At 60.2% G+C, this 25066-nt stretch overlaps 1 protein-coding gene across 1 annotated transcript in view; it reads left to right on the top strand.

Annotated features, from left to right (window-relative positions):
- The window catches only part of LOC119103741 (forkhead box protein O), a 76346-nt gene extending 55195 nt beyond the window's left edge, over positions 1-21151 (top strand). Inside the window, exons 2-3 of the mRNA XM_037227375.1 lie at positions 16729-17323; positions 20586-21151. Of these exons, the coding sequence (XP_037083270.1) occupies positions 16729-17323; positions 20586-21013 (1023 nt within the window). The 3' untranslated portion in view covers positions 21014-21151. The remainder of the gene's footprint in view (positions 1-16728; positions 17324-20585) is intronic.
- Positions 21152-25066: the final 3915 nt, after the last annotated feature.

Consider the following 25066-nt stretch of genomic DNA (forward strand, 5'->3'; position numbering starts at 1 on the left):
GCAGCGGCGGCGGAGACGGCCGGAGCCGATCGGGCCGGAACGGGCCGGGCCCGCCGCCCTCGGCCGCCGCGGCCGGAGCCAGAGTCTGGCGGCGGCCCGGAGAGCGGCCGTGGCCGACGGTACGGCGACTCGGGCCGGCCGCGCCGCCTCAGGCAGGGCCGACCCGTTAGCCGCCGTCCGCTGGCCGGATCGTCCCATCACCCAACCGGGCCGCCGCGTCCGGGCCGGTCTCCGGCGGGCAGAGACCGCCGTCTCAGGCTTGGTCTCGTCCCAGGCTGGGCTCCATATGAAGTGATTTCGTCTCCGGCCTGCGGGCGGGAGCCGTCTCCATACCAAGGCGTCTTCAAACGCGACGATAGATCTCCGGGGGTTTGTCTCCAGACTTGAAAAGGTGTTCGCCGTGTGGCCGATGAGACGACAGGTGGATTAGCACTCCCGCACTCTGCCCAGTTGCCCGGCCGCGGCTGGTGGCGTGGGTGGCAGGTGGATGTTGCTGAGCGTTTGATGTGGCTGATCAGCGCTCACGAGGTGCTGAGCCGAGCGCCCAACTCAAGATGCCTACCACCTGCATCGAATGGTAATTGGTTCCAAACTCCGTTTTATCATGTGGCAACTGGCTTTACGCGGGCGTTACTGCCAGGCCTTAAGGCTCACTTTAATGGGCTGGATAGTGTGTCAGTGAGCTCTACTACCTGATAACGGCTCTCGGCGAGATTTATGAAAATAGGGTTGCACGACTCCCTGCCGTGGCGCAATGGCCGCGCTCTCAATGGCCGCGCCACGTTGGCCGCCGGCCGAGCGTGCGGGTGGCGTCGCCAGATGGCGGCCCGCCGTGGGTCGGCTGCGGGTCGGGCCCGCCCGATACGGGTCAGAGATCGGCCCCCGCGCCAGCTCATACGGGTCCAGCGGGACGCGCTTGCACGCCGGATCCGGTACCCGGCGTCCGGTCGCCGGCAGGATCCGGAGCCGGTGTCCTTGCCGGCGCGAGTCGGTCAGGGCGGGTCCGGGAAGGGTCGTCCGGGTCAGCCCGGCCGGCCCGCTGCACGCGGCCGGCCTTCACTCGACCGGTGCAGGAAGCGGGCCGCGCTGCACTGAATGCCGGCCGCCTACCTCAATGCGTTGCACAGTGCGCTGGGCTGGTCGGTCGTTCAGGGACATGCGAGACCGGCAAAAAGTGGATTTAATACATAGTTAGCATCAAGGCCACACGCCCGAGTTGCATGAGGAAACAGACGTTGGCGTCTAGCAATTTAGCGCCGCATGCGGTTTGTAAAATTTTGGCATGCCCCGCGCAGGACGTGCACCTACACAGCCCTCTGATTACCGCTCGGTGCGGCGATTATCGCAGTCTGCAGATGATTTCCTGCAGACTTACCTGTTGACGGTGGTGAGCAAGTTCCGCCGGCTGCTAAGTCGGCTTCCCGGGAAAAATGCTTGCCGGAGCTCCGCGTGCGGATTTCCCGCGACGCAGTTGCCGGCGCGTGGACGGCATGCTGTCGGCTTCGATCAGTTGCATAACCGTTCAAACTGCCCCGCTGAGCGGCTGGGGGGAGGGGCCGTGACGAATGACAGGCCGGCGAGCTGTCGCCGTCACGCGGAACGCGGGTCCGTGCCGGGCGACAGCCGCTGGTGACGTCAGCCCTGACGGGGGAGGCTGCAAGCGGGGGGAGGGGGGGGGGGGGGAGGGCGGAGGAGGGGTGCACCGACCGTCCCGAGGCCGACAGGCGGCTAACGCCGCCCTCCGGTCCGGCTGATCGCGCCTCCTGCAGCGCCGCTCTGCAGGCGCCGGGCCTGCGCCGCTGCCTGGCCACTTGGGCGGTGCACTGGCGCAGCACTCAGCCGTTGCTAGGCGCAGTTTAGAGGTGATAGCATGCAGCTGGCGTTCGCTTCACCCGAGCAGGACCACTACGACCCGAGTTACACTGCAGGATATGATAACAAATAGTAGCGACTTTTTATCGGGGGATGTAGATGTGTATCTCTACCTTATTGTACCATGAAAAACGTCTTAATGAACATGATGACGATGGCGATTATTTGGGTTTAAGGACGCACTGACTGCATTGGTCATATGGTGCAGATATCAATGAACGGATGCGGTCTCCACCTGCACGGACCGCTTTCCCTCTGAGAGATATCACAGGCGCCGCCTGGGACACATGACGTCACGCACAGTCGCGTCCCTTGCACAGCTTTGTAAAGCATTGCGACGCGCCTCCCGTCGATGACAGCGCCTCTTTAGTTCCTCACCGCCTCATGCTACAACGGACCGCCGCCCGCCGCCCGCCAGATCACGTGGTTCCGGGGTCGTAAGCAGTACGGGTCACGTGGTTTTGTTGACGACTGACCGGACGTGAGACCGCCGAGGCCGCTGGCCGGTCTACACCCGGGCCTTAGCATTGACCCGGAGATCCAGATTTCCTATGATAAACATGCGGCGTTTCTTGCCCACTGTTGTGTCTGGGTATCGGCTGACGCATCCCGCTGTTCCTAGAGTTGGAAGACATATCTACCCTGGCCTTTTCCTGCCGTCAGCAGGCTATTGCATTAAAGTTTTTTCAGGTCAGTTCACTTTGCGCGCCTGCTTTCTGTTAAGTATTTTAAGTATTCTTAAAAAGCTTTCGTTTTCCAACAGCTTCCTGTCTCTAGACTTTTGTTTTAACAATAAAACATCCTCGCTAGGCCGGCTGGTCGTACCTTCCCCCCCCCCCCCCCGCCGCCCGCCCTCTTATCCGTTAATCGATGCTTTATCATGGATCTCGTACACCTTTGCTGAACCATCGCCTGCTCATACACATACATGGCATGCTACGTACGTTACATCATTTCTCAACTAAGTGTCAGCATTTCACCGCCATCATTTTTCGCATATATATATATATATATATATATATATATATATATATAAGGGATTGACATCGTCGTCAAACAGCTGCGCCATTCCACCACCCGATACTTTTTCATAGTTCCATTTCACAACGCAGCCTGTTGAGTGGTCATTTCATATTGCGGCGTTGCCACGCGACAGCACCGCACTTTTGATTGCTCGTCCCACAATCAATACCTCAGTTCCCACAACACAGGCCATTCCGTACAGTTAGTCTCGCAACACGCCGCCCGTCCCACGAGAGCGGTTCACCGAGAGTTGGCATCACATAACCTCGCTCTCCGCTCGACACGGGCCTCGTGCAATCGTCTGCGCGCGTCACCGCTTGGCATGTCTGTCCCACGGGTCGAGTGTCCGCCTGACAACACGCTCGATCAAGAGCTCTCCGGCGGCCGACGTAATGAAGACAAAAAGCGGGCGCCGCGCATGCCGCCGCCAAAAACCAATCGGCCGCCGGCCTCTTTTTGCCCACTTCCGATGGTACTGTAATAGAAATGTTGACAAGCGCTAATGCGGCGCGTAAGCCGGCGGCTTACGGGCGTCCATGACGAGCGGTGTCTAGCTGACGAGCGGAGCACACCGAGCAGCGTGGGGTCGGCGTCAGCCGGGGTTGGCCCGGCGGCTTCTCCTCAGCAGCGGCGCCTCCGGGCCGCGAAGTCAGAAGGCAGCCGGCGGTGGGAGCGGCGTGGCGACCGTGCCGGCGCTGCGGGGCTGGCGTTCGGTGCGGAGACGGGCAGCAAGGTCTCAGACGGAGGGAACGAAAGACGTAGTCAGGAAAGATGTGGGAAGATAGCGCTGTGAAGTTTGTCGCTGTCTAAGTCGATGGGCAGGGCGTCATCTGACCTGAGATGCATTAGTGCCGCAGACTTGTTCTCAGGAACAATAATCCGCTATTTTAGGGCTCCACATTCCTAACGGTGGCACGGTGGATGTTTGCATCATCACGGGGCATTTTCACAACTTTTGTCACATTTTCACAACCTTTCTGCGGACCACGTCAATATCGCTGTATTGGCATCGATGGTCTGCGCGTATAAAATAGTAACGGGTTATTTTAGGATTTCACTAAAAGATATTTTCGTTACCATCGTGCGATGGCACATTACCTGTGGGATACATATCAGTATCAGAATATTAGCCCCACATATCTGTTCGCGGAGGAGACTAACCGAACATATTAACACCGCAGTTGCTCTTTTTATTACCATGACCCATTGCCATCTCAGCTTTGTGGCACACCTATCAGTATCACAGTATTAGCAACACGTAGCCGCCCTCGTGGCAGACTGATTATTTTTTAAAAACTGCAATTACCATTTTCATCATCACCACGACTTATCACATATCGCCACGACTCTCCCTGTCTTGAACATACACGTGGGAAAATGCATTATCATACGAACTATGTGGCTGCTTTTCGCATTATCAGCCGGCATCGTCACACCAATTCTGCGACTGGATAAAAGGAACCAAGGCGATAACGAAAACTGAACTTAACGAGCCCCGAACTCACGACCTTCGATCTCGTGACTGACACTCCATCCCCACGCCCTACGCTGTCGTGTCCTGCTGTGAGCAGCAGCCCAATAGCACGCGCGTTAGCCCGCGTGCGTCGTGCCGATGGCCGCCGCGCCCTGGACGTGGGACGCCCGGTCGCCGGGCCGAGTCGGGTATCGGCCAGGCCCGCATGGGATGCAGGGCGGGCCCGCAGCGGGTCACAACTGTCAGGCCACCCCGCTCCCCTGCGCGGGCCGTCTCCAGGTCCGCCGACTGGGGGTGGGTCTGGCGGCCGCCCATCTGCGCCGCCGCGGCTCTTCCCTGCCGGCCATGAATATTCACGGCATCGCCGAGCACCGCCGCCGCCATGCGCGGCCGTGGACGCGTCGCGTGACGGAGTCGCCGCATGAGATTGCGTCGGACGGCCGACGCCCGCCGTCGAGACTGGAACCCTTCACCTGACCGGCAGGGAGGGTGTGCTCGGGCCTGACGCAACGGGCACCTGTCGGCGCAGCGCCGCCGGCGGCGGCGGGAGCGGCGGGAGCGGCGGCGGCGGCGGCGGCGGCGGCGGCGGGAGCGGGACGTGCCGGTCGTGGCGCGAGGTCACACACCGGCGGGCACGGAGGGCGGCCTCAAGCGTGACCTCCGACCACGCAGCCCTGCCGGCGAGGCTGAGTCACAGAGCGCTGCAGGCTGACCTTGCGGCTGTGTCGCGCAGTCGCGTTCGTGCCGCGCTGGCCCGCCCGTTGAGGTGCTCAACAGCTTTTGTCCAATATTGTACGGGGAAGTTGCGAAAGAGCGCTCGTTGGGTGCTGTGTCTTGCTGACCAGCTCGGGATAAGGACATTGATCGTGCTGTCGTGTCCTTTGCGTTCCCCACATTGTAGTCGCCGTTTTGCTGCGCATGCAGATTCATTGTTGCGTGGCAATGATGATATGCGCGAAGAACTCGCAAACCTCGGCTCATTTCTTAGGCTCGTCGGACGCTGCATCACACCTGCTCGGCGTGCGCTCGTCTCCAGCGCCCAACCGTCTCCCAGGGAGCACTAGAGGGTGCTCCCCCGACCGAGGAGGCCGGCAGATGTGGCCTCCCGCTGTGGCGGGTGGCGCGCCGTCGGCCGCCGCGCGCCGCCGGCCGCCCGCCGAACCCTTCCGAAGGCCGGCTCCGCCACCGGCCGCGAATCCGGGGTAAACGACCGTCGCCGCGCCGCCGCGCGCTGCGTAGCGCACAACCCTCGCACGCTCACGCACAGCCGGCCCGGCCGGCACGGCGTCGCCGCGTGATAAATGGCGCGCCGGCGGGCGCGCGCCGCACTCTCTCCGGCCGCCGCCGCGCTCTGCCGCGCGGAGGGCGCGGGTTGCCCGGTGTGCCCGGCCGGCGCCTCTGGCGACGGTGACAAGCCGGCGGCGCCGTGGCGCCCCTGGAGCGCCGATTGAATTAATTATTCACGTATTCCATCAGCGTGGGACGTCTGACGCGTAGTGCAAATGCAAGCGGCGGCCGGGCGACGCGCGCTGCCGTCGCCAGGGCCGCACCGCCGCTCGCCGCGCGCGCTCAGGGCCGCGTCGTTTTTGCGCCGCCGCCCGGCCGCGTCGGACAGTGTCAAATGGAGCCGGCCGCGGCGCCAGGCGCTGCCGCTATTGATTGGCGGCCGTGCATGCAACAGCGGCCTCGCCCGCCGCCTGACCTGCCTCAACGGCGCCGCCTGTGGCCGAGCCGCGGCCGGCCGACGGCGCACCACGGGCGGCGGGAGCAGCGCCGTCAGCAATGGCCACGGCCGCCTGCAATATTGCAGCCGAGTTTAATTAATGAGGTTAAAATTAAAATTGAGCCGAAAACATGGCGCTACACAGCGCGCTCGCGTTTAATTTGAAGCGTCATCAATTACACGGCGCCCAGCCTTCTCCGCTGATGCTGGCTTATTGCCGCGTATTTTAATAAGCGTGCCGCGGAAGTGGGGCCGGGGTGGGCGACGCGCGACCGCCGCCGGCCACACAGCTTCCGCTTCGGCGCCGGCCGTCGGCGTCGAGCGCCGTTTCATCTGGCGTTATGAGACGTGGGGCCGGCCGCGGGCTGCACCGCCGCCGGCCCGGTAATAAGCGGCGGATCTGGCGGATCAGCGCGCACCGCGCGCCGACACCCGCCAGCTGCCGGCTGCCACCCGCCAAAATCGCCGGCCGCGCGCTATTTTGGCGCGGTCACCCCTTTGCCGCGCGGGCAGGGCTCGGGCCATTATGCGCGCGTATCTCAGCGGCCCTGGCCATTTTTACGCACTCATGAATATGTAAATGCAACAGAGCGCGGAACAAGTAGGGTCACCTTTATCCCCTCCCCCCCCCCGGCCCTTTCCGCTCTGCCCCTACCGGCGTTGAAAGGGAAAAATCTCCGGCGATTCGGCCACAAAGGATCCCTTTGACAGAAAAGCGGACGGCGGGCGGTCAAATGCATGAATGGCGCCGAATGAAATGTGGAAAATTGACAATGGTTGGCTACCGAAGGGTTACAGAAAAGATTCGGACTGATTACACCCGTGGGACGGACGAGACGACCGGCCTGCGAGCAGAAATCCGGCCGGCCGCCGGCAAAATGGCGGCGGCGCGGCCGAAACGTCCCGTGTGCGCCACCTTTCGCCGCGCTTCAAACCCGGGCGCCGTTGCGGCACGGCGGCTGATATTTTATAGCCCGGTTGTTAGCAGTGTACCTGATTATTTTAATTGCCGTTTTCCTGAGGGGCGAGGCCGGCGGCACGGCACGGCGTTGCACCGCCGTAATTGCGGCCAATTAGTGACAGCTCCGGTGGCCAGCGCCGGTGGCCGCCGCCCAGCGGCGCTCCTCCCCATTGACCGGCGCCGCCGCTGCCACGTTCGGGCGCGAGATGGGCCACGCCCTCGCCCCGGCGCGCGGTGCGAGCGTTCGAGGCGGTCGTGCCGCCTCGAACGCTGGCGGACGTGACGTTTGCCCGACGCCTTTCCGACGCGGCCGCTGGCGTCGGCGGTGTCGGTTCCTTTTAATTTGCGTCAGACGGTTAGCGGGCAGTTTCTCGGCGGGCGCCGCCGCCGGGATTGTGCCTCACATCGATTTTCAATTTAATTCCAATAATGCAACATTTGGTCTGACATTCTGACACCCGGCTGTTTTATAACGGTCCGATCAATACGGAGTCAAACAGAGCGGCGCCGCACGGGCGGCGGCGGCTGGCGTGAGCCCGCTATTGGCTCGGCCCGAAATTAAAACAACACAACGTGCCGCAATCTGCCGCCGGGTGGGCGCTTACCGGGACCCCCCGCCTCGCTCGTGTCCTCGGGTGGACCGATACTGACGGCGAACATGTGGCCTGGACGCCGCAGCCGCTGTCTGGTCAGGGGCGAGAACGGTCCACTTAGGAGGGTGCCGATTGTGCAGTGGTTAACACGTATGCGTTAATCACTGCGCGTCTGAGAAATCAAAAGCGCGGGGTTCGATTCCCTGCGGCCCCCGCCCTTCCTGCCAGGGCGAGAGGTAGGCGGCGCTGTTTAGCCTCGGCAGCTGAATGCGTCGTAAAGCCACAACGATGACCGCTCCACTCGGGCCATTTATTAGCTGCGATAGCCTGTCGTCTGGCCTTAGAGCGTTATTAACCGTGTACCCGTTGAAAATAATACAAATATTGATAATAATAATGATATTAGCAATCATATTGATAAAAAGCTAAGCAAAATAGCTCGGGCGAGAACCCTTTACTTGGGAAGGGCTCTCGCCCACGGGCTGTTCTGGGCTGCGAAAGCCTGTCGTTGCGTTTTGGAGGATTATTCCCCGTCGCTCTCGTGATAGAAAAATGCTGATGAAAGTAGTAAAGATATTAGTGACTTTTATTATTATTACTTTACAGACAATAATTCATAGGCGTATTATTTCTTAATGCACTATCGTCTGTAATACCATGCACGTATCTGAAGAAATCGACCGCCATTGCCAAGCATCGCGACGCCCTGTGCGTCAGCTCCAGCAACACCATCGGGATCTCCTCTGGACCACCGGCTGCCTTCTGCAGCGTCCCAACGGCAGCCGCCAAAGCAGAGCATTTCTCAAGCCGCCGTCGGTGCCGGCCGGGTTTATTTGACGCGTCTGTCGAACGGGGCGCGAGTGCCGGCGGCGGCGGCGGGGCATTACCATTCCTGAGGAGCGCGCCCGCGCGGCGGCAGCCGCCGCCCGGCTTTCCGTCTCCGCCGGCTAATCTCGCGCGGCGCCCGGCTACACGGGAATTAGAAGCGCTTCATCATTGTCGAACGGAGCCGCGCGCCGTAAATTGGACCGACGGCCGCCGCCGCCGGCTAATCCGCGGCGCCGATCCGGCGTCGTCGTCGACGGCGGCGATCGACGGCGCGCGGCCACGGCCCGGCGGATTCGTCGTGCCGCGGCGCGCTGCGCGGCCGGCGCCGATCTCGTCTTTGTCTCATCTGCGTGGGTTAACGAGAACGGCTGACCTCTGACCGGCTGCAGCTGTGACAGACTCATTACCCAGGCCACCGGGGAAATCCGCCGCCGGCGGCGACTGGCTCCGCGCCGGTGGTCACCCGGCGGCCTCCGCCTCCGCCGCTGCCGCCGCGCTCATCCATTAAACAGTGACTATTTGTCGCCGGTCGGCGTTGGTCGACGTTTGATGGCGCGCGGCAGTGGCCATCGCTCGCCCGCCGCCGCCGCCGCCGACGACGTCGGCGGCCCGCGCGCCGGCGGCGAATTACTATGCGATAACTGGCCGGTCCATTCTTAGCGTTCCGATCGGCTGGCGGATGGCGCCGCGGGTGATAATGCACACAATAAGGGCCAATGCATGGCGCGGGCTCGCGGGACGGCTGTGACCGGCGGAGCGGGCCGTCGCGCGCGCCGTAGGGCCGCGCCGGCGGGCTGAGGATGGCGCGGGCTCGCGGGACGACTGTGACCGGCGGAGCGGGCCGCCGCGCGCGCCGGAGGGCAGCGCCGGCGGGCCGAGGGCCGGCCACCGTTGACCGGCTCCGGGCCGGGGTCGGGCAGACCGCCGCTGGAGCTGGCCGGCGGCTGGGCTGGGTGTGCGCGGCAGGACCGTGTCGCTTCGCGGACGGGCTGCTGGAGGGAATAGCGCAGAGAGAGATGGTTAGTCTAGAGCACGATTGTACGAGGCCAAAGAAGAGAGAGAGAGAGAGAGAGAGAGAGAGAGAGAGAGAGAGAGAGAGAGAGAGAGAGAGAGAGAGAGAGATGACATAACTTTTCAAATTTTATTTCCTATTTCGAGGTATGTAGCATTAGGAGTGTCATATGCAGCATTATAACGTGGTATGCAATGTAGCGCTGCGTCAAGTTCGACAGTAGCCCCATGCCACAACGACGGTCCATTGTTTCTGCGTTTGGAGCATACAAAATACAAAAACAAAAGTAGGTGGCACACAGGTCTGTGTTGTCCTGCTCAAGGCAAAATAAAAGTAGAACAGCTGTTTCCGTACCTAAGGCATGAGCGCGAAGTATCGGTTGCTGCAGAGTCCTTGTTCTGAGAAAGAGATATGCTCCAATAATTCTACAAAAACAGTCGATAACTCTACCCTCTATCTCGGCAGCCCACGGCCTAACGGGCTGGTCTGCTGCTGCGAGGTTGTCATGGGTATGCGCTATAAGCCGCGCGCCCGAAAAACATCGGGCGTAGATATCATCGTCGAATTGCGGCTGAGCCATACGAAGGGCCAAAAGTCAATCCTTACCGAGACCGTAGGCTGACGGTACTGAGCTCAAAACGCGCCACTGACAGCAAAGCTATTCGTCGCCGTAACTTATTGTTTAAAACCGGTTCAGCTATTCGCGCGTATTCGGCTGAACCACCAGGAAGTCTGGAAGTTTGCAGCAAGTCTTGCACATCGTGTTCACGATACGCTGTCAAGAAGAAATAAATGCTGCCATCATCGTATTTCATATTTCTTAATCTGGGGTCTCCGAGTTCATCGAGTCGCTCTGTTTCAACCCCTCACCCCGGAGAGAGGAAAACGAGAAAGACGATGCCATTCCGCAATTAGGGTGGCTTGGTCGTTAGACGGTGATGCCACACAGCGACCGTTCATCCTAGACAGCTGGCCACTGTGTGTCCAGGCAGCCGTGGTGTTCATAAGCGCAAGTAATCAATCATCCCGGACAGCCGCTGTTCTCAGACAGTTCTTTACTGGCGGTCAACTAGAGAGCGGCATGCGCATGGCGGGCTGCCAGGCGTTGGTGAGACCCCGACAAAGCGTAGTTCTACCTCAGTCCGAGGAGGAGTCTGACCGTTCAGCAGGTCCATACCGCATCCCTTCTCTTGCCGCGACGCAAGTCGTTCGGTGGGTGACATTGTGCGGTCAAGCCGAATCCTCTCTGATCTGCCGTTCGAGAAGCCGCCACTTGTCCCAGCGCTGGCCGGTGCAGCTGCTGGGGTCGGGTGCCCCCCCCCCCCCCCCCCCCGGCTCTGACTGGAGATAAGCCGAGCCGGTGGCAATTGCTGGCAGCCGACACGGGTGGTGCGGCGACACCGTCGCTAGTGCCAATGTCAAGGTAACGCCGCCGGCTTGGCACGGCTCCTCGGCCAGCTGGCGGCCGTGGGGAGCCCGTGGGAGCGGGACCGGGCGGCACCGCGCGGCACGCGCCTCCTGCACACCGTGCCCAGAGTCAGAGCCGCCGCGCGTGCGCCACAGCGCCGATGCACCGCGGCGACGTTCCTCGAGCCCGGGAGGCGTCTCGAGTCTCACTCGAAGCGAGTGGAGACCGGACACGGTGGCCCTTGCGCTCCGTCACTCGGACCCTTCAGGGCGTGCCCGTCGCGGCCGTCCAGCGTCGCGGCGGCGCTTTTTCGCGGCCGGGTTTGGCCATATCAAAGGCCGGCAGAGGCTAGATTTAATTTGGCCGGTGGATTTATTTCCCGCCGTCGACGGGGGGGGGGGGGGGGGGCGTCGGCTCGGCTGGCGGGTCGGGCGCCGCTATTTTGACGGAGTCGGATTGCGTCTCGCCATCCACCTGTTAGCGCGGCACGCCCGATGTTTGCCGAATGAAGGGCCGCCCGGCTGTGACCGGATTGAGGGCCGGGCGAGCCGGCTCGCCGGCCTATCTCGGCACGCAGGCTCCTCTGCCGGCGCTGAAGACCGCGCGACCTCCGCCTCCGACCGACGAGGTACCGGCTCGGGCACGGTGAGAGGAGACGCGGACTGGAGACTGCGAGCTGACGGTGCGGCAGGCTCCGGGCGGCGGGAGGGCTGGCGGCTGGTGGGCCCGACGCCGCTCTCGCTGACGTGGGAAGGTTCGCAGAGCGGCTGTCGCCTGCGGGCTTGGGCGCATCTGGAGCCCGGCCGAGGTGGGCGTTTGTGACGGCACCCATTCGTCAGCACCTAGCTGCAGTGGGCTGGTTGTCCAGTCATCACCCATAAAGTGCTCTTGTGGCTTTGCCGTTTTTGTGTATGGATGGTCATTACCTCCACAGGATGACGGCTATCTGATAAAACAAAATTCGAATTGCAATACCTATTTTATTTCACTGACATGTTCTTCAAAGGAGCCCCTACACCACGCCCGTATACCCATACATACATACATCCGTTATATTCACACATCCGTTATATTCATACATCAGTTACATCCATACCTGCTTGGAGCGTGGGTTAACTTTCCCCTTAACCTTGCCTTCTCACGCACCAGTCAGCATCTGATCATCGGCACTGTTCCTCGCGCGCACTGTTGCTCACGCGCATGCCCCAGGTGGGAACTTTATCACGCCGAGCGCCACGGTCGCCTTGGCATCAGCCGGCTGCCGCGCTTCGGGCGCCGCTGCCATCATCCCCGGTTCTCGCTGGGCAGCCGTCGCCTGCCTGCCAGCCGCCGACTTTTACCCCGCCAGATATTGGACACCGCCGCTGCCAACGTATTGAACCTGTCCGGGCCATTTCGGCTCGCCCGTGAGCGTGCGAGGGGCGTGCTGGGGCTGGGGGGGGGGGGGGGGGCTGGCGCGAGCGAGAGCCCGGCAGAACGGGTGAGAGCCGGCGCCGTAGGAATTATTCATCACTGCGCATTGGCAGCGGCTGTGGTTTTCGAAGCGGCTCCGGCCACGGAAGTGGAAGGGACTCCACTTCGATCGCGGCCGCGTGCTTCACGTTCTCGCATGGAGCAAAGACGAGGCTGGGGAGAGCTGGAGTGCACGGTCGTCACAGATGGTTCTGACCAAACGCTTGTACTAACCACGCCCTTACGCTTATCCTGTGACAGTCTCTGAATCCGCCTGGCCAGCCTGAGGGCCCGGCCTGTCTGTGGGCCAGCTCTCAGCCCAGCCAGCCCAGCCCGTCTGTGAGCCAGCCAGCCCAGCCTGTCCCTGGGCCAGCCATCTCTAAGCCAGCTCTCAGTTCAGCCAGCCCAGCCCGTCTCTGGGCCAGCCGTCTCTGAGCCAGCGCTCAGCCCAGCCAGCCCAGCCCGTCTCTGGGCCAGCCATCTCTAAGCCAGCTCTCAGCCCAGCCAGCCCAGCCCGTCTCTGGGCCAGCCGTCTCTGAGCCAGCTCTCAGTCCAGCCAGGCCAGCCCGTCTCTGGGCCAGCCGCTCCGGCGACGCCTCGATTTGAAGCACAGCCGCTGTCAGCCAGAGCGGCGCCTCTCCGCGACCTGTTTATTTGGCTAACCTCGGCGGGCCGTGCACGCCACTCGTGCACAACGTCCGTGCACAGCGTCCGTGCACGCGGCATCGCCGGCCGGCCCGGCACGGACCGCGACCGAGGCGCTCCGCGTCTCCGTCCGCATGGCAATCCATTTGCGCTCATTATAAATGCAGCGGCGCCGCGGACAGTCGGCACGCTATCGTTTCGCCGATATTTCCCTCCGGCGTCACGGCAGCGCCGCGTTTAATATGTTAACTGGGCGCTCGGCCGCCGCCCCCAGCGCCGCCCTAATGGACTCGGCGCGCCGCGCCGGCCGCCTGCAAAAGTTCGGCCGTTCGGGGCGCAGTCGCCATGCAGAATGCATTTGCTCGCTCTTAGAGTGCGTTGGAATGGCCCGAAATGCGCAGCCGAACGTGCGGCCCGAAAGGAGGATCACTGAGAAAGGCTGGATATTGTTCGACGTGTATTTTCATGTCGAAGGGAAAGCCGGTTGTGCGGAGGGACAGATTCTATTGGCGTATATGTTATGGCATTCATTGAAGAGAGCCGTGAGCGTTGTCAGGTTTTCACCATTCGACCTACAGATAAGTCCATCGTGAAGCGTGGTGAGCTCTTTGACGTTGAATTACGACAGACTCGCTAAAACGAAAGGACATCCCTTGACATGGGAATCTGTAGGACAACGTCATTGTGACACGAAATGCACTTGTCTTTTTCGCCAACATGCCAGCCATCTCTACCGCCTCCATTACTAAGTCAGCCTCGCCCTAGTGCCTGTATAGGTGAGACCGAGCTGATCATGCTGATCATTGACTTCAGTGGTAAAAGTTCGGCGCACACATGACAGAGCACATTTCGATCTCAGATGAGTCATAGTCAGAGTCAGGAGTCAGATGTGTCATTCCCTCTCTTGATGTTGGAACGCCCACTGCAACCATATACAAAGACAACTGGCGCATTCTTCAGTATACGTCATCACAAAAATAGGCCGTAACAACGGTTTGATTTTGTCCGCATTAGCACGTACGTAGCGATCGCCATGAAAAAGTTTACGCAAAACGGTACATGAACAGTGACAATGATTCCATTGTCACCGTTAGATAGCATGATCCTTATCTCCTGCTTGAAGTAGATGATGGCATCTTCATGGATGGCATCTTCTCAGGAGACACTGATCACATGTCATCATGTGGCTGGAAAGCGAAGACACAAGAGATTATACACTTGCTTTTTTTCTCTTTCGCTGCATCCATTTGCGCAGAAGTTGTCACGCTTTTGAAATCGGGTATTTGTTGTATTGTATTATTACGTGTTGCAGCGGCAGCAGCGTGTGTTGCAACGTCAGCACCGTGTGTTGCAGCATCAGTAGCATGTGTTGCAGGGTCATCTCCAATGACGTACAATGCAAATGATAAAATAACATCGGAACCCTGGAGTCATCGTCCCCCAGTCTGCACGCACAGCCCTGTCCCTGGTTCCCGCGTCATGTTCCTTCGGCCACGTTCCTCTGGTCGCTACTACGGGTGGCGGCAGCGGACGGCGGGTGGCGGCGGACCGGCGGCGGCGGGCGGCGGGCGGCCGCCGGGCCTGCCGTTAGCGGCGCCCTGCTGGGGCAGGTCAGCTCCGCGTGACGCAATCGCAGAGGGCGCTGCGATCGGCGCTCGGCTACCGGCGGCCCGCCGTAAATCAGTGCATGACCCAATTATGAGGGGAGGAGGAGTGTCCGGCTCGGAGGCGTGCGGTGAGACCGGCGGACGGCGTGTCGAGACGCCGCAGCCGCTGCCTCCTCGGCCATCGTACCCATCGTGCCAGCCGGGGCGGCGCCGCAGCGACTGCCGGTTGCGAAAGACGGCTTTCGAGCAATGGGAGGGGCGGGAGGTGCCTCCGGACCGGCGCTGGGAGCGACGGCGAGCAAGCTTACTCAAGCGCTCACAGCTGGCGAGGGTTTTTGTTCGAAGACGCCTCTGATGCGGTGTGGCAGTTCACTTTGCAACTAAGCGCGTTCCTTGATGTATTTCGAGGGAGACAGGCGTTAGCTCGTAGCTCAGATGAAGATGCCGATGGGATGCTCACCCAGATGCAAGTATTAGCCGAGTCGGTGGTCATCAAGATGGACATATGCCACCTGCCTGCTCCCAAGAAATTCGAAGGACGTTTATACTCACTGCTGTCTGTACGAGATGCTACATTGCTTCGACGACTCGAATTACGCTTACATCATAGCAGCTGCAAGTGATGCCAATGCTCGTTCACACTGACCTTGCCGGCACTCGGTTGTGTAATACACCGTCCATCCGCTTCGCATGCAGCTTAACTTTAAAAAAGTTTGACTCTTTTTAGCCAGCACTGAACCATGCGTCTACAAATTCTCGCACTCACTTCGTCGAACAAGAGCCGCCGGCCGTCGACTCTGACGCCCGCCAGATGCTCTGGGTCTCCGCCAGACCTCGGGCTCGGTCAATGCGAATGCGTAGGGCGTGCCGACCGGCTGCACGCCACCGGTGGTCCCGGGTCTGTGCAGCGACCAATGCCAGACGCGGTCTCCGAGCGGCGTTGCGCAAGCCACCCGGCCGGGTATGAATCCAGGGCTAATCGGTGGCAGCGGTCCAAGGTCGCTCCAAGGGCGGGCTGCGTGGGTTTCCTGTTGCATTCACCGCCGGGGCGTCGGTGCGCCATTCTCAAGAGACCACCACCTGGGTCGGCACGCAACCGACGGTCAGAGACTTTTGCCTGGCAGCAACGGGACGGTTTTTGAGACAGCTGCCTTGCATGTGACAGATGAGGTGAGATACATTTTGGTAAGATGCGTTTTGTAACGGGACGCATGTGGTGGGCTCACAATGTCGGCGCGTTTGAATCCATGCCGAGGTGGCATCTAGCTGACGAAGCTAGGCGTTCGGAGATGATCTCTTTAAGGAAATCCGGGTGGCCGTCGCTAACGGTTCGCCGATGTTATCGCCGGAAAGGCACTTCATCCGAACCTCTTCTTACAGCGCGGAACGACAGCAACTCTGTTTGCTCAATTGCGTCCGTCTTTCTGCCTCCGCCTCGGGGGGCGGTCGGGCCGCAGCGCGCTGGCGCTGCCGTCCGCCGCGCCACGCCAGCTCCGTGCCGCTGCACGGCCGTTCATCATCCGCTTTGCATTGCAAGTGTTTTGTCCGGGCGCGGACGGCCGGAATGCGGGACAGCGGGCGGCTGTCCGGCGCCGGACACGTCGCGCGGCGTGTCCGCGAGAGTGGCGGCCGCGCGGCGCCGGCACCGTGTCCGATCAGATCGCGATAGCGCGGCTCGGCCGGGCGGCGGCGCGCCGCCTGACCTCGTGCAACGGCGCGGCGGTGGCGCGGTGATAGCGCAGGTGACGACGAATGCTCGGTGCGTGGCGCGCTGCCGTCGGCGGGTCCGGGACCGCCGGAGGCCGGCCGCCGCCGACGGTGCCGTCATCCCGTGCGCGCGAGTGACCACGGGATGACACAGCGCTTGCCATGGTCCGCCCCAGACAGCCGAGGCGTTCTATCCTGATACGACAATTGCAACGTTACTCAGATTGGCGTCAGTTTTTGTCTCTATCTATATCAAGCCAGCGCGGTGATACGCATCACACAAAGGCCACAGCAATGACAGAGTAAGAATGCAGTGGATGTCTGGCATGGGTAAGCAGGTGAACGGGTGGTCAGTGGGATCAAACCCATATCTCGGGTCCGGATTCCCCGCCCCTTCGTAACGTAGCCTTCGCTCCGTTTCAGAACTCGATCCGGCACAATCTCTCACTGCACAGCCGTTTCATCAAGGTACAGAACGAGGGCACCGGCAAGTCCTCCTGGTGGATGATCAACCCGGACGCCAAGACGGGCAAATGCACGCGCCGGCGCGCCACGCTCGAGACGTCCAAGTATGAGAAGAAGCGCGGCCGCGCCAAGAAGAAGGTGGAGCCCATCCGCGGCGGCCTGGACCACACGCCGAGCCCGTCGTCGTCGCTGGGCGACGGCCTGGACGGCCGGTTCGCCGAGAGTCCGCTGCACCCGACGCAGGCGGGATTCCTCGGCGGCGACTACCGGCACCGGGCCAACTCGGCGGCCTCGTCGTGCGGCCGGCTCTCGCCGCTGGCCGCCTGGCCGTACCGGCACCGGCTCGACTCTTACCAGCAGGAGCAGCTGGCCGACTCGGTCGACGGCGGCCTCAAGTTCGAGCCGGGCGTGCCGCTGGCCTACCGCGGCATTAACGGCTATGGCCTGTACGCCGGCGGCGGGCCGTTCTCGCCCAATGGCCATCCCGCCGGCCTGCTGCCCGGGCCCAGCGGCCGGCCCGGCCCCGACAGGCGACCACTACAACGGTCTCCAGGTGAGCGCGCCGTCACGGTCGCGGCCAGCGCCGGCAGCTGCGCCTGAGTCTGGCGACGCATTAACAGCTGATGGCAGCGTAGACATTTAAGATTCCCCTGGCACCTAAGTTGTAGCTTCTCAGGTCGGCGCGGTGGTGGGCGGATGAAAACACAAAAGGAAGAAGAGAAAGCGGCAACAGAAGCAAGGCGGAAGTTGTAACAGAAGTATGAATGCAGTTGCATTTGTATCGGACGGAATGCTGACGACAGCCGGACCGTGACGTCAAACCGAACACGCTGAATGATATGCTTGGATCATAAATTGAGCAAATTGGCATTCCTAAGCTTGGGTTATCGTAAAAGATGCAATAAACTACCTTTGCAGCCTTGACTGGATAATTGACAGCTGCAAGTGCATCTGAGGTACAATCATTTGTGCCGGCTCAGCCACAATGATGTAGGTGAAGGAAACGCATAATATGTTGATTGCTGCTAATTTTTAGTATCTGTTACTATTTTTCATCATTTAGATGCCTCTGACATTAATAGTGGTTTGGTTTGTCACGATCAGGGCTGCCGACACCACTAATCACCAACGAGTAAAGGCATGGATACGTGTTAAGGATGACAAACATATGTCATATATATATATATATATATATATATATATATATATATATATATATATATATATATATAGCCATGTGTTTATGTAAAACAAAGATAAATGAGAACTCCGTGTAAGACATCTGCTTTGGATCGCGGCCGACAGCCGGCAACGGTATTGGCCACCACTTTTTTCACTTAAAGTCATCCGGCACTTGTTCAGCATCATTTCCCAGTGGAAAGAGCCGCAGCGATTCAGTTCGTAGTCGCTGCCGTCGGTGACAGTGTTCCGGCCGCGCGCCTCACCACACGGCGCCGCCGGAGTCCGCGTGGTCACTCTCCAGGACGTCCGTTCTTTGGGAGGTGCTGCTGCGGGTGACACACATTCAGCGTCCCTGCCGGCCGTTCGGCCGTCGCGCGGCCGCCCGCGGACAGTGGGTGGCACATCTCGGATTTCTTTATGATGACCTATACATTTCTCGTCAGCTTGCGACGCCAGTAACTCAGTCGGCCGTAATATCCCGCTCTGCTGAAAGTAATACGGACCGACATAAAAGTTATTAATGTTCGCAGTTTGTAGAATTGCCCCGAACCTCTGGAGGCAATTTTGGATTTACTGTGGGGACGGCGATGGGTTTTATTGGCTGCCGGCTGGCACGCCGGCTGTGGTGGGACAGCTCGATTTTGCCCTCAGGCGCGCGCCCCCTCCTGACCTGCCCCAGCCAGGCCGCCGTCCGTGGACGGGCCCCTGACCTAGGCCAATCCAACTCGACTGATGTCAACCGCCGCCCGAGGACACTGGCGAGGCCTCGCGCCAGCATGACGGAGCCCGAGGACACTGGCGAAGCCTCGTACAAGCATGACGGAGCCCGAGGACACTGGCGAAGCCTCGTACAAGCACGACGGAGCCCGAGGACACTGGCGAAGCCTCGTACAAGCACGACGGAGCCCGAGGACACTGGCGAAGCCTCGTACAAGCATGACGGAGCCCGAGGACACTGACGAAGCCTCGTACAAGCATGACGGAGCCCGAGGACACTGGCGAAGCCTCGTACAAGCACGACGGAGCCCGAGGACACTGGCGAAGCCTCGTACAAGCATGACGGAGCCCGAGGACACTGGCGAAGCCTCGTACAAGCATGACGGAGCCCGAGGACACTGGCGAAGCCTCGTACAAGCACGACGGAGCCCGAGGACACTGGCGAAGCCTCGCACAAGCATGACGGAACCCGAGGACACCGGCGAAGCCTCGCGCCAGCATGACGGAGCTTGCCCAACTGCTGCTTTACGACCGGGATCTGGAACCGCGCCAGCTGACCACATCTGACCCGCTCCATGTCACCCATGCTCTCCAGTTGGCGATCTCACTCGGCTGAAAATCATCCGACCTCTTCGACCCCTCCTCACACGCGCCTGACCGTGCTCTTTCCGACTGAAGCGGACTGGGAATCGTGCATAGGCTGGAACTGGCAATCATGCTGAGAGTCATGATCACGCATACCAGACAACTCTGCCCGCACCATCCCGGCCTAACGCCGCCACGGAGTCTGCGGAAAACCGCGCGTTTGAAGCACGCTGGCGAGACCCCGGCATGGTGAAGCGGCGGAGCGCAGAGCGAGCAGAGCGGCCCGAGTGGCCTGGTCGTCCCGTTAGCGATGTCCCGTGACCAGACCGAGATGCATGGGACTAACTCAATCAGTTCTTATGTAAAAACCTATATTAGTTTCACCTGACAAATTACCATGGTAGCGTCACGGGAAGATGCGCACCACCCACCGTGCCGAGAGACTCTTCCCGGAACGGAGACGACTCGCCGCCTGTGTCCGCGTTCGGAGCGTTTGGTGCACTCGGATTTTGGTAATTGGGTCACTCATCCGACGGCAACCATTGGAATGCATTTGATATATACAGTAATGACACACACGGACGCACGTAAAAACGCTCTCGAAAAAAGAGTCGTGAGCGTGGAGACTCTGACTAATGAGGCTCCAGCCGCTGGTCCCGCCGTCATTCTTGAACGACCCTGCGCTCCTGGTCCCGTTGGTGTCGTCTCGTCATCCCACCATTCATGTGCGTGCTTAAGTCGATCCATGGCAAACGGCACGATGGCCTTTCAATACGCGAGCCTTACCGGGAGAAGTCGGATCTCTGGAACATACCAATTCTCTGCCTGTAACGGGCGTCAGCTGGCAGCTGTCGATCATCCAGTAGTTACCATGTTTTGTAGTGTCGTCACTTGTGAACTATTTCTTGAATCACTGCCAGCTAGTCTTTATGTCCCCGTTATCTAGCCCTAAACTGCCTGCAGTCCTGGTCACCTGCTACACTGACACAGAGTGAACACCAGTCTTTCAACGCCATTTGGTGTCAGGCAACTTGCTGTCAGTGTAGATCTTTCAGATTTTTCCAATGGGGTGGTATGCGGATGATTACGTGCTCCTTCCGCCACCCATGTCACGTCTGGGTCGCCTTCCAATCAGTTGGTGTCACCTGCTAACCCATGCCTCCTCTGTCACCAGTCCGTGTCACCCGCTGACCCGTGTTCTCTCTGTCGCCAGTCCGTGTCACCCGCTGACCCGTGTTCTCTCTGTCGCCAGTCCTGTGCCACCCGCTGACCCGTGTTCTCTCTGTCGCCAGTCCGTGTCACCCGCTGACCCGTATTCTCTCTGTCGCCAGTCCGTGTCACCAGCGGCCAGCGTCAGCTCCATGTCACCCAGCCAGACGGTGGACCACTACGCGCAGGCGGAGGGCCTGTACCACGGCCTGCCGGCCAGCAGCGCCTACGGCGCCTCGCCCAGCTACAGCTCGCCGGTCTCCTCCTCCTACACGGCCTCGCCGTCCAACATGTTCAGCTCGGCGTCGCCGGCCTCGTCGGGCGGCAGCTACACCGCCGGGGGCTTCGGCAACAGCGCCTTCGCCGCTCCGCCGCCGCCAGCCGGCCAACCGTTCGCGGGCTCGCTGATGCGCGTGTCGGCGCCGCGGCCCGAGGACCCGCAGACGCCCTCCCAGCTCATGTCCAACCTGATGGGCGCGCTGCAGCAGAACCACATGCCGGTCGACCTCGACCTGGACACGTTCCAGGGCGGCTTCGACTGCGACGTTGACAACATCATCAAGCAGGAGCTCAGCATGGAAGGCAACCTGGACTTCACGTTCAACCAGGCGGCAGCGGCGCAGGCGGCGGCTGCCGCCGCGGCGCAGCACCGCTCCCACCAAGCCGTCGACGGCCGCCACCACGCCGCCGCCTACGTCACGGCCAGCGGAGCGCGGCACTGGCAGCAGGTCAACGCCTCACTAGTAGACTAGACCTTTTGTGAGTACCGCCTCGACCTCTCAGCACGGGCGGTGGGGGCGGGCAGTGCAAAGCCAGCAAATGTTTTAATTCCGTCGACGGCATGCTTATCGCGGCACGTTTGAATCTTTGGGAAAAGGTGAAGGAACATAAAAAAGTGGGGTACCAAGGGCAATTTTGACGCCGATTCTTTCCATGCGTTGCCAGGAGGCTGACGCTCAGCTGTTTCAGAAAGTGTGGACGCCGTGGCGCCAAGGAACCTCCGTTCCGTTCCTACGCCTAAGCCTTTGAGAATGCTTTGATGCTTTTCCCGTACTACTGCGATATCTTGCTTGTTGGTGGATGCTCTGCGGAAGCACGGTGTGATATACGTCGGGGATGCATGCTCGTTGTCAAACAGTTGCAGGTATCTAGATAAGGATTGTCATATGGAAGGGCGTTGACGTGTAATCGATGGGCTTTCGTGTAAAGTGTTATGTTTGCATATGGTTCAATTTATTGCATGCATTGTTTCTCGTTCTGTCAAGCACTAGTTTACAACAGTGAGACACATGCTCGGCTGGTTATTTGGATCGCCCTAAGCTCGACATTTAATTCGGGGCATTGTCGTGTTAGCTTTGAGGCTCTCCAGTTGGCTGCACGCATCAGCAGTCAGACCAAACATCAGCGCTGTCACTGCGAATAGCTCTCAACACCAAATGTGCCCGGGACGTTCGGACTAAAATTTAATCAAACTTAGCATCTCCGAATCGACCGACGCCGCCATTTCCCGGGGCCGGATCGTATTCCAACTTCTGCGCCGGTAATTCGCCGAATATGCTCCCATCTGTCGTGGCGGCCGGTCTGCGACATTTCCTGTCGGCGCCCGCCCGGCGGCGAACGACGGCGCGCGCGCCGGAACCGCCGCCGACCGCCCGCTAAATCCAGAATCTCATTTCCTGTCGAAATTTACGGCTCATCATTGGCGATTTAAATGAACGGCAAATTACGTGTAAAGGTTTTCGGACCGGCGAAATTAGTTTCATTTGACGAGTGCGCAGCCTCGGGCCGCGCCGAAGCCTTTTTGGTTTTAATCAGCGCCGCCGGCCCTGGATTGCGGTGGCATCGGGCGGGCCCGTATTGATTTAGGCGCAGCCCGAGTGTGCCGGGTGCGAGGTGCAAGGGGGACGACCAAGGATGGGTGCGGCCTGCGCACACTGTCCCGTTCCTCGCCGCAAGCTCGCCCCAATTTAAAGCTTCACAGGCAGAAAATTAGATTGAAAGTAGTCGGTTAAAATGGCTTTGAAGCTATACGTGGTGCATGCCAATGAGGCGGATAAAAATTGTTCATAATTTAGCCGCGGAAATGTCGCCTAGGGGCCGTGGCGTTTTCTGCTGGGGTGCTGTCTAGCTCGCTGACGAATTTTGGAAGTCGTCCAGGACTGGGCCGGTGGAAACCCGCTCCTGCCCACAATATCTCTCACCTCTCCACTCTTTTTATTTCCGCTGTTCGCTTGCGTGGGCGCCCTCCGGCAGATCAGCTGGAAAGGCAGCTCGTTAGGCCTCACCGTGGCTCCGGTGCGTCCGTATGTGCTGATTAGCAGATGAAGGCCATTTCTGAAGCGGCTAACCGCGAACGCGGCTGATGAACCGCAGAAAAGACGAAATTTCAAAGTCGCTCGCGCAGCGGAGGGCGAGCGGCCGTGTTCGGGCTCCTATCCAATCAGCGTGGTATGCAACTGTCTCCTGGCCTTGATCCGCACAAGAGCTCGGCATGCACACTCACACAACTCATGCGTAGCGAACGCGCACACAAATGTCCGCGGACGTGCCGTTTTTCATTCAATATGTCATCACTCGGAAACGGCTAAGCTCGTGCAAATCCTAAAAACGTCGTTGGCCGTGCGCAAAAATACGCCGCTTTAATATCGTCCGGGCAGATGGCATCTCGTTGGGGCGCGTCGGGCGGCGATTGGTCCTCGTCGCTGATCGCCGTCCGTCAGCGCAGATAGACCGCGCGTTTTTTACGTACTTACTCGGTCGGCTCGTGAGGACGACCCGCGCCGTCACTCGCAATGGTCGAAATTTCCGTCCGTCCGTCCGCTCCAAAGGCAGATGGAACTGTTATTCCATTATGGAAGGCCGGTCGGCAGAGACATTCTCTCTCGATATTGGCAATAAAACGGGGCGGCTACCGCCATGCGAGTGGGCCGGTCCCGAACGGTGCAGCCGAGCCAGCGGCCCGGAAAAGTGGCGTCCCGATGGTAAAGAGACGCCACGCGACCGAAAAATCACTAGCATTTGACGTCAAGCCGGCGGTCGACAGGCGAAATATCGCCAGCGTTAGATGCGGGCGCGAGAGAAATCGCCAGCTCCCCGGATGCTGAATTGGCACTGAGTCAGCTTCGTTGGCAGTAAAACGGCGCTGGCAGCGAGGCAGGTCGGGACCTCTGACCTTAGAACGGCTTGAAGTGTGATGGAGGTCAAGTCCCCGGCCGGCAGAGCAGTTGCAGGCTGCCTGCGTCACAGTTGCAGCGCGTCGTCTTTATGAGGTCCTGGCCGCAAGGTGAACTTTGTTTTGAGACCGGTTTTTAAAACAAATAACAAATGCCAGCCGCCTAAGCGGCCCCTGGCAGCCAGTTTTACGAACTTTAAAATGAGAGCGGTAGAAAGTAGTAGACGCAACTGTGGGGCTCAAGTGAGGCCGAGCATTACGGCGGCAAGGGCGACGCAATTTGTGGGGAGATAAATTATCCGACAGTAGAACCGACACTCTCCGTGGACAGGCACTGTCCTTTCCAAATTATAAGCTGCAGAATTCGTGGTTATGTTGATTTCTCCACCAGCAGGTAAAAGTGGCGCCCTTATTCTGGGATGGATGTCAGTCCTTACAACGATAAAAGTAGTGTCAGTCGTGGAATAGGTCAGTTCTTCCGCCAATAACTTGGCGCTGATTGTAGTAAGGGTCGGTCATTGACAGTGGAAGCGGCGCTGTTCGTGAGCAGGTCAGTTCTTCCAACAGTAAAAGCGGCGCAATCCATGGGGAAGGTCAGTTCTTCCGACAGTAGACCAGGCGCTCTTCGTGGGGTAGGTCTATTCTTCTGAAATGAAGCAAGGCTTTTCGTGACTAGGGTTATTTTTCCGACAGCGCCTACGAACGGCGCCGATATTGAGAAAGGTCCACTGTTCTAAAAAAAAAATCAGCCCTCAACGTTAGCCAAGGCTGGTCAAGCCAATCACAGAGCTGCGGCACCATTGGATGAGGTCAGTTTCCAGGCAAAGCAACGGGAATTCTTCACGGAAAAGACTGCTTCATCAGCATCAAAGGAGCAGCCGGCCCGTCGTAACAAGTCAGCCTCTTGACACTCGATCAGCGCGAGCAGAGATTGGCGCAGGCCCGTTGGCGGATCGGCAGTCAGACCAATACCTGGGCGTCCTGTGGAGTAGATTCCGCAATAGCGGCGAGGCGCAGACCGGCTTACACCGCGAGGCGGCGCCGGCCGCATCGCGAATCGGCCCTGTGCCGGCCGGCGCGGCGGCGGCCGGCCAAGAGCAGCCACAGGTCAATAGGCCGGCTCGCCGGCGCCGCTAGCCGGCCGCCGCGCGCCCGAAATTGCAGCGGGCGAGTTTACGGTCGGGCCGGCCCTCGAGGCGAGACCGCCCCACGGTCGTGCCACAGGTCGCGGCGGCGCAAACAGAAAGTTAGCGCTCCTCGCTGGCGGCGTGGCCGGCGCCGCTCACCGCGGGCAGGTGCTGGGGCTGGTGCGCGCGAGCTGCGTCGAGCTGAGTGCGGGGATCCGCCGTTGACGGCTCGGCTGCTCCTTGCCGCCAGCCGTCTGTTGAGCGTTGCAACTTCTGCGGCTCGCCGGCGCCGTAAACTGGAGAG

The sequence above is a fragment of the Pollicipes pollicipes genome, unplaced genomic scaffold (genome assembly GCF_011947565.3).
Source record: "Pollicipes pollicipes isolate AB1234 unplaced genomic scaffold, Ppol_2.1 Scaffold_5724;HRSCAF=6776_pilon_pilon_pilon, whole genome shotgun sequence".
Classification (NCBI taxonomy): Eukaryota; Metazoa; Arthropoda; class Thecostraca; order Pollicipedomorpha; family Pollicipedidae; genus Pollicipes; species Pollicipes pollicipes.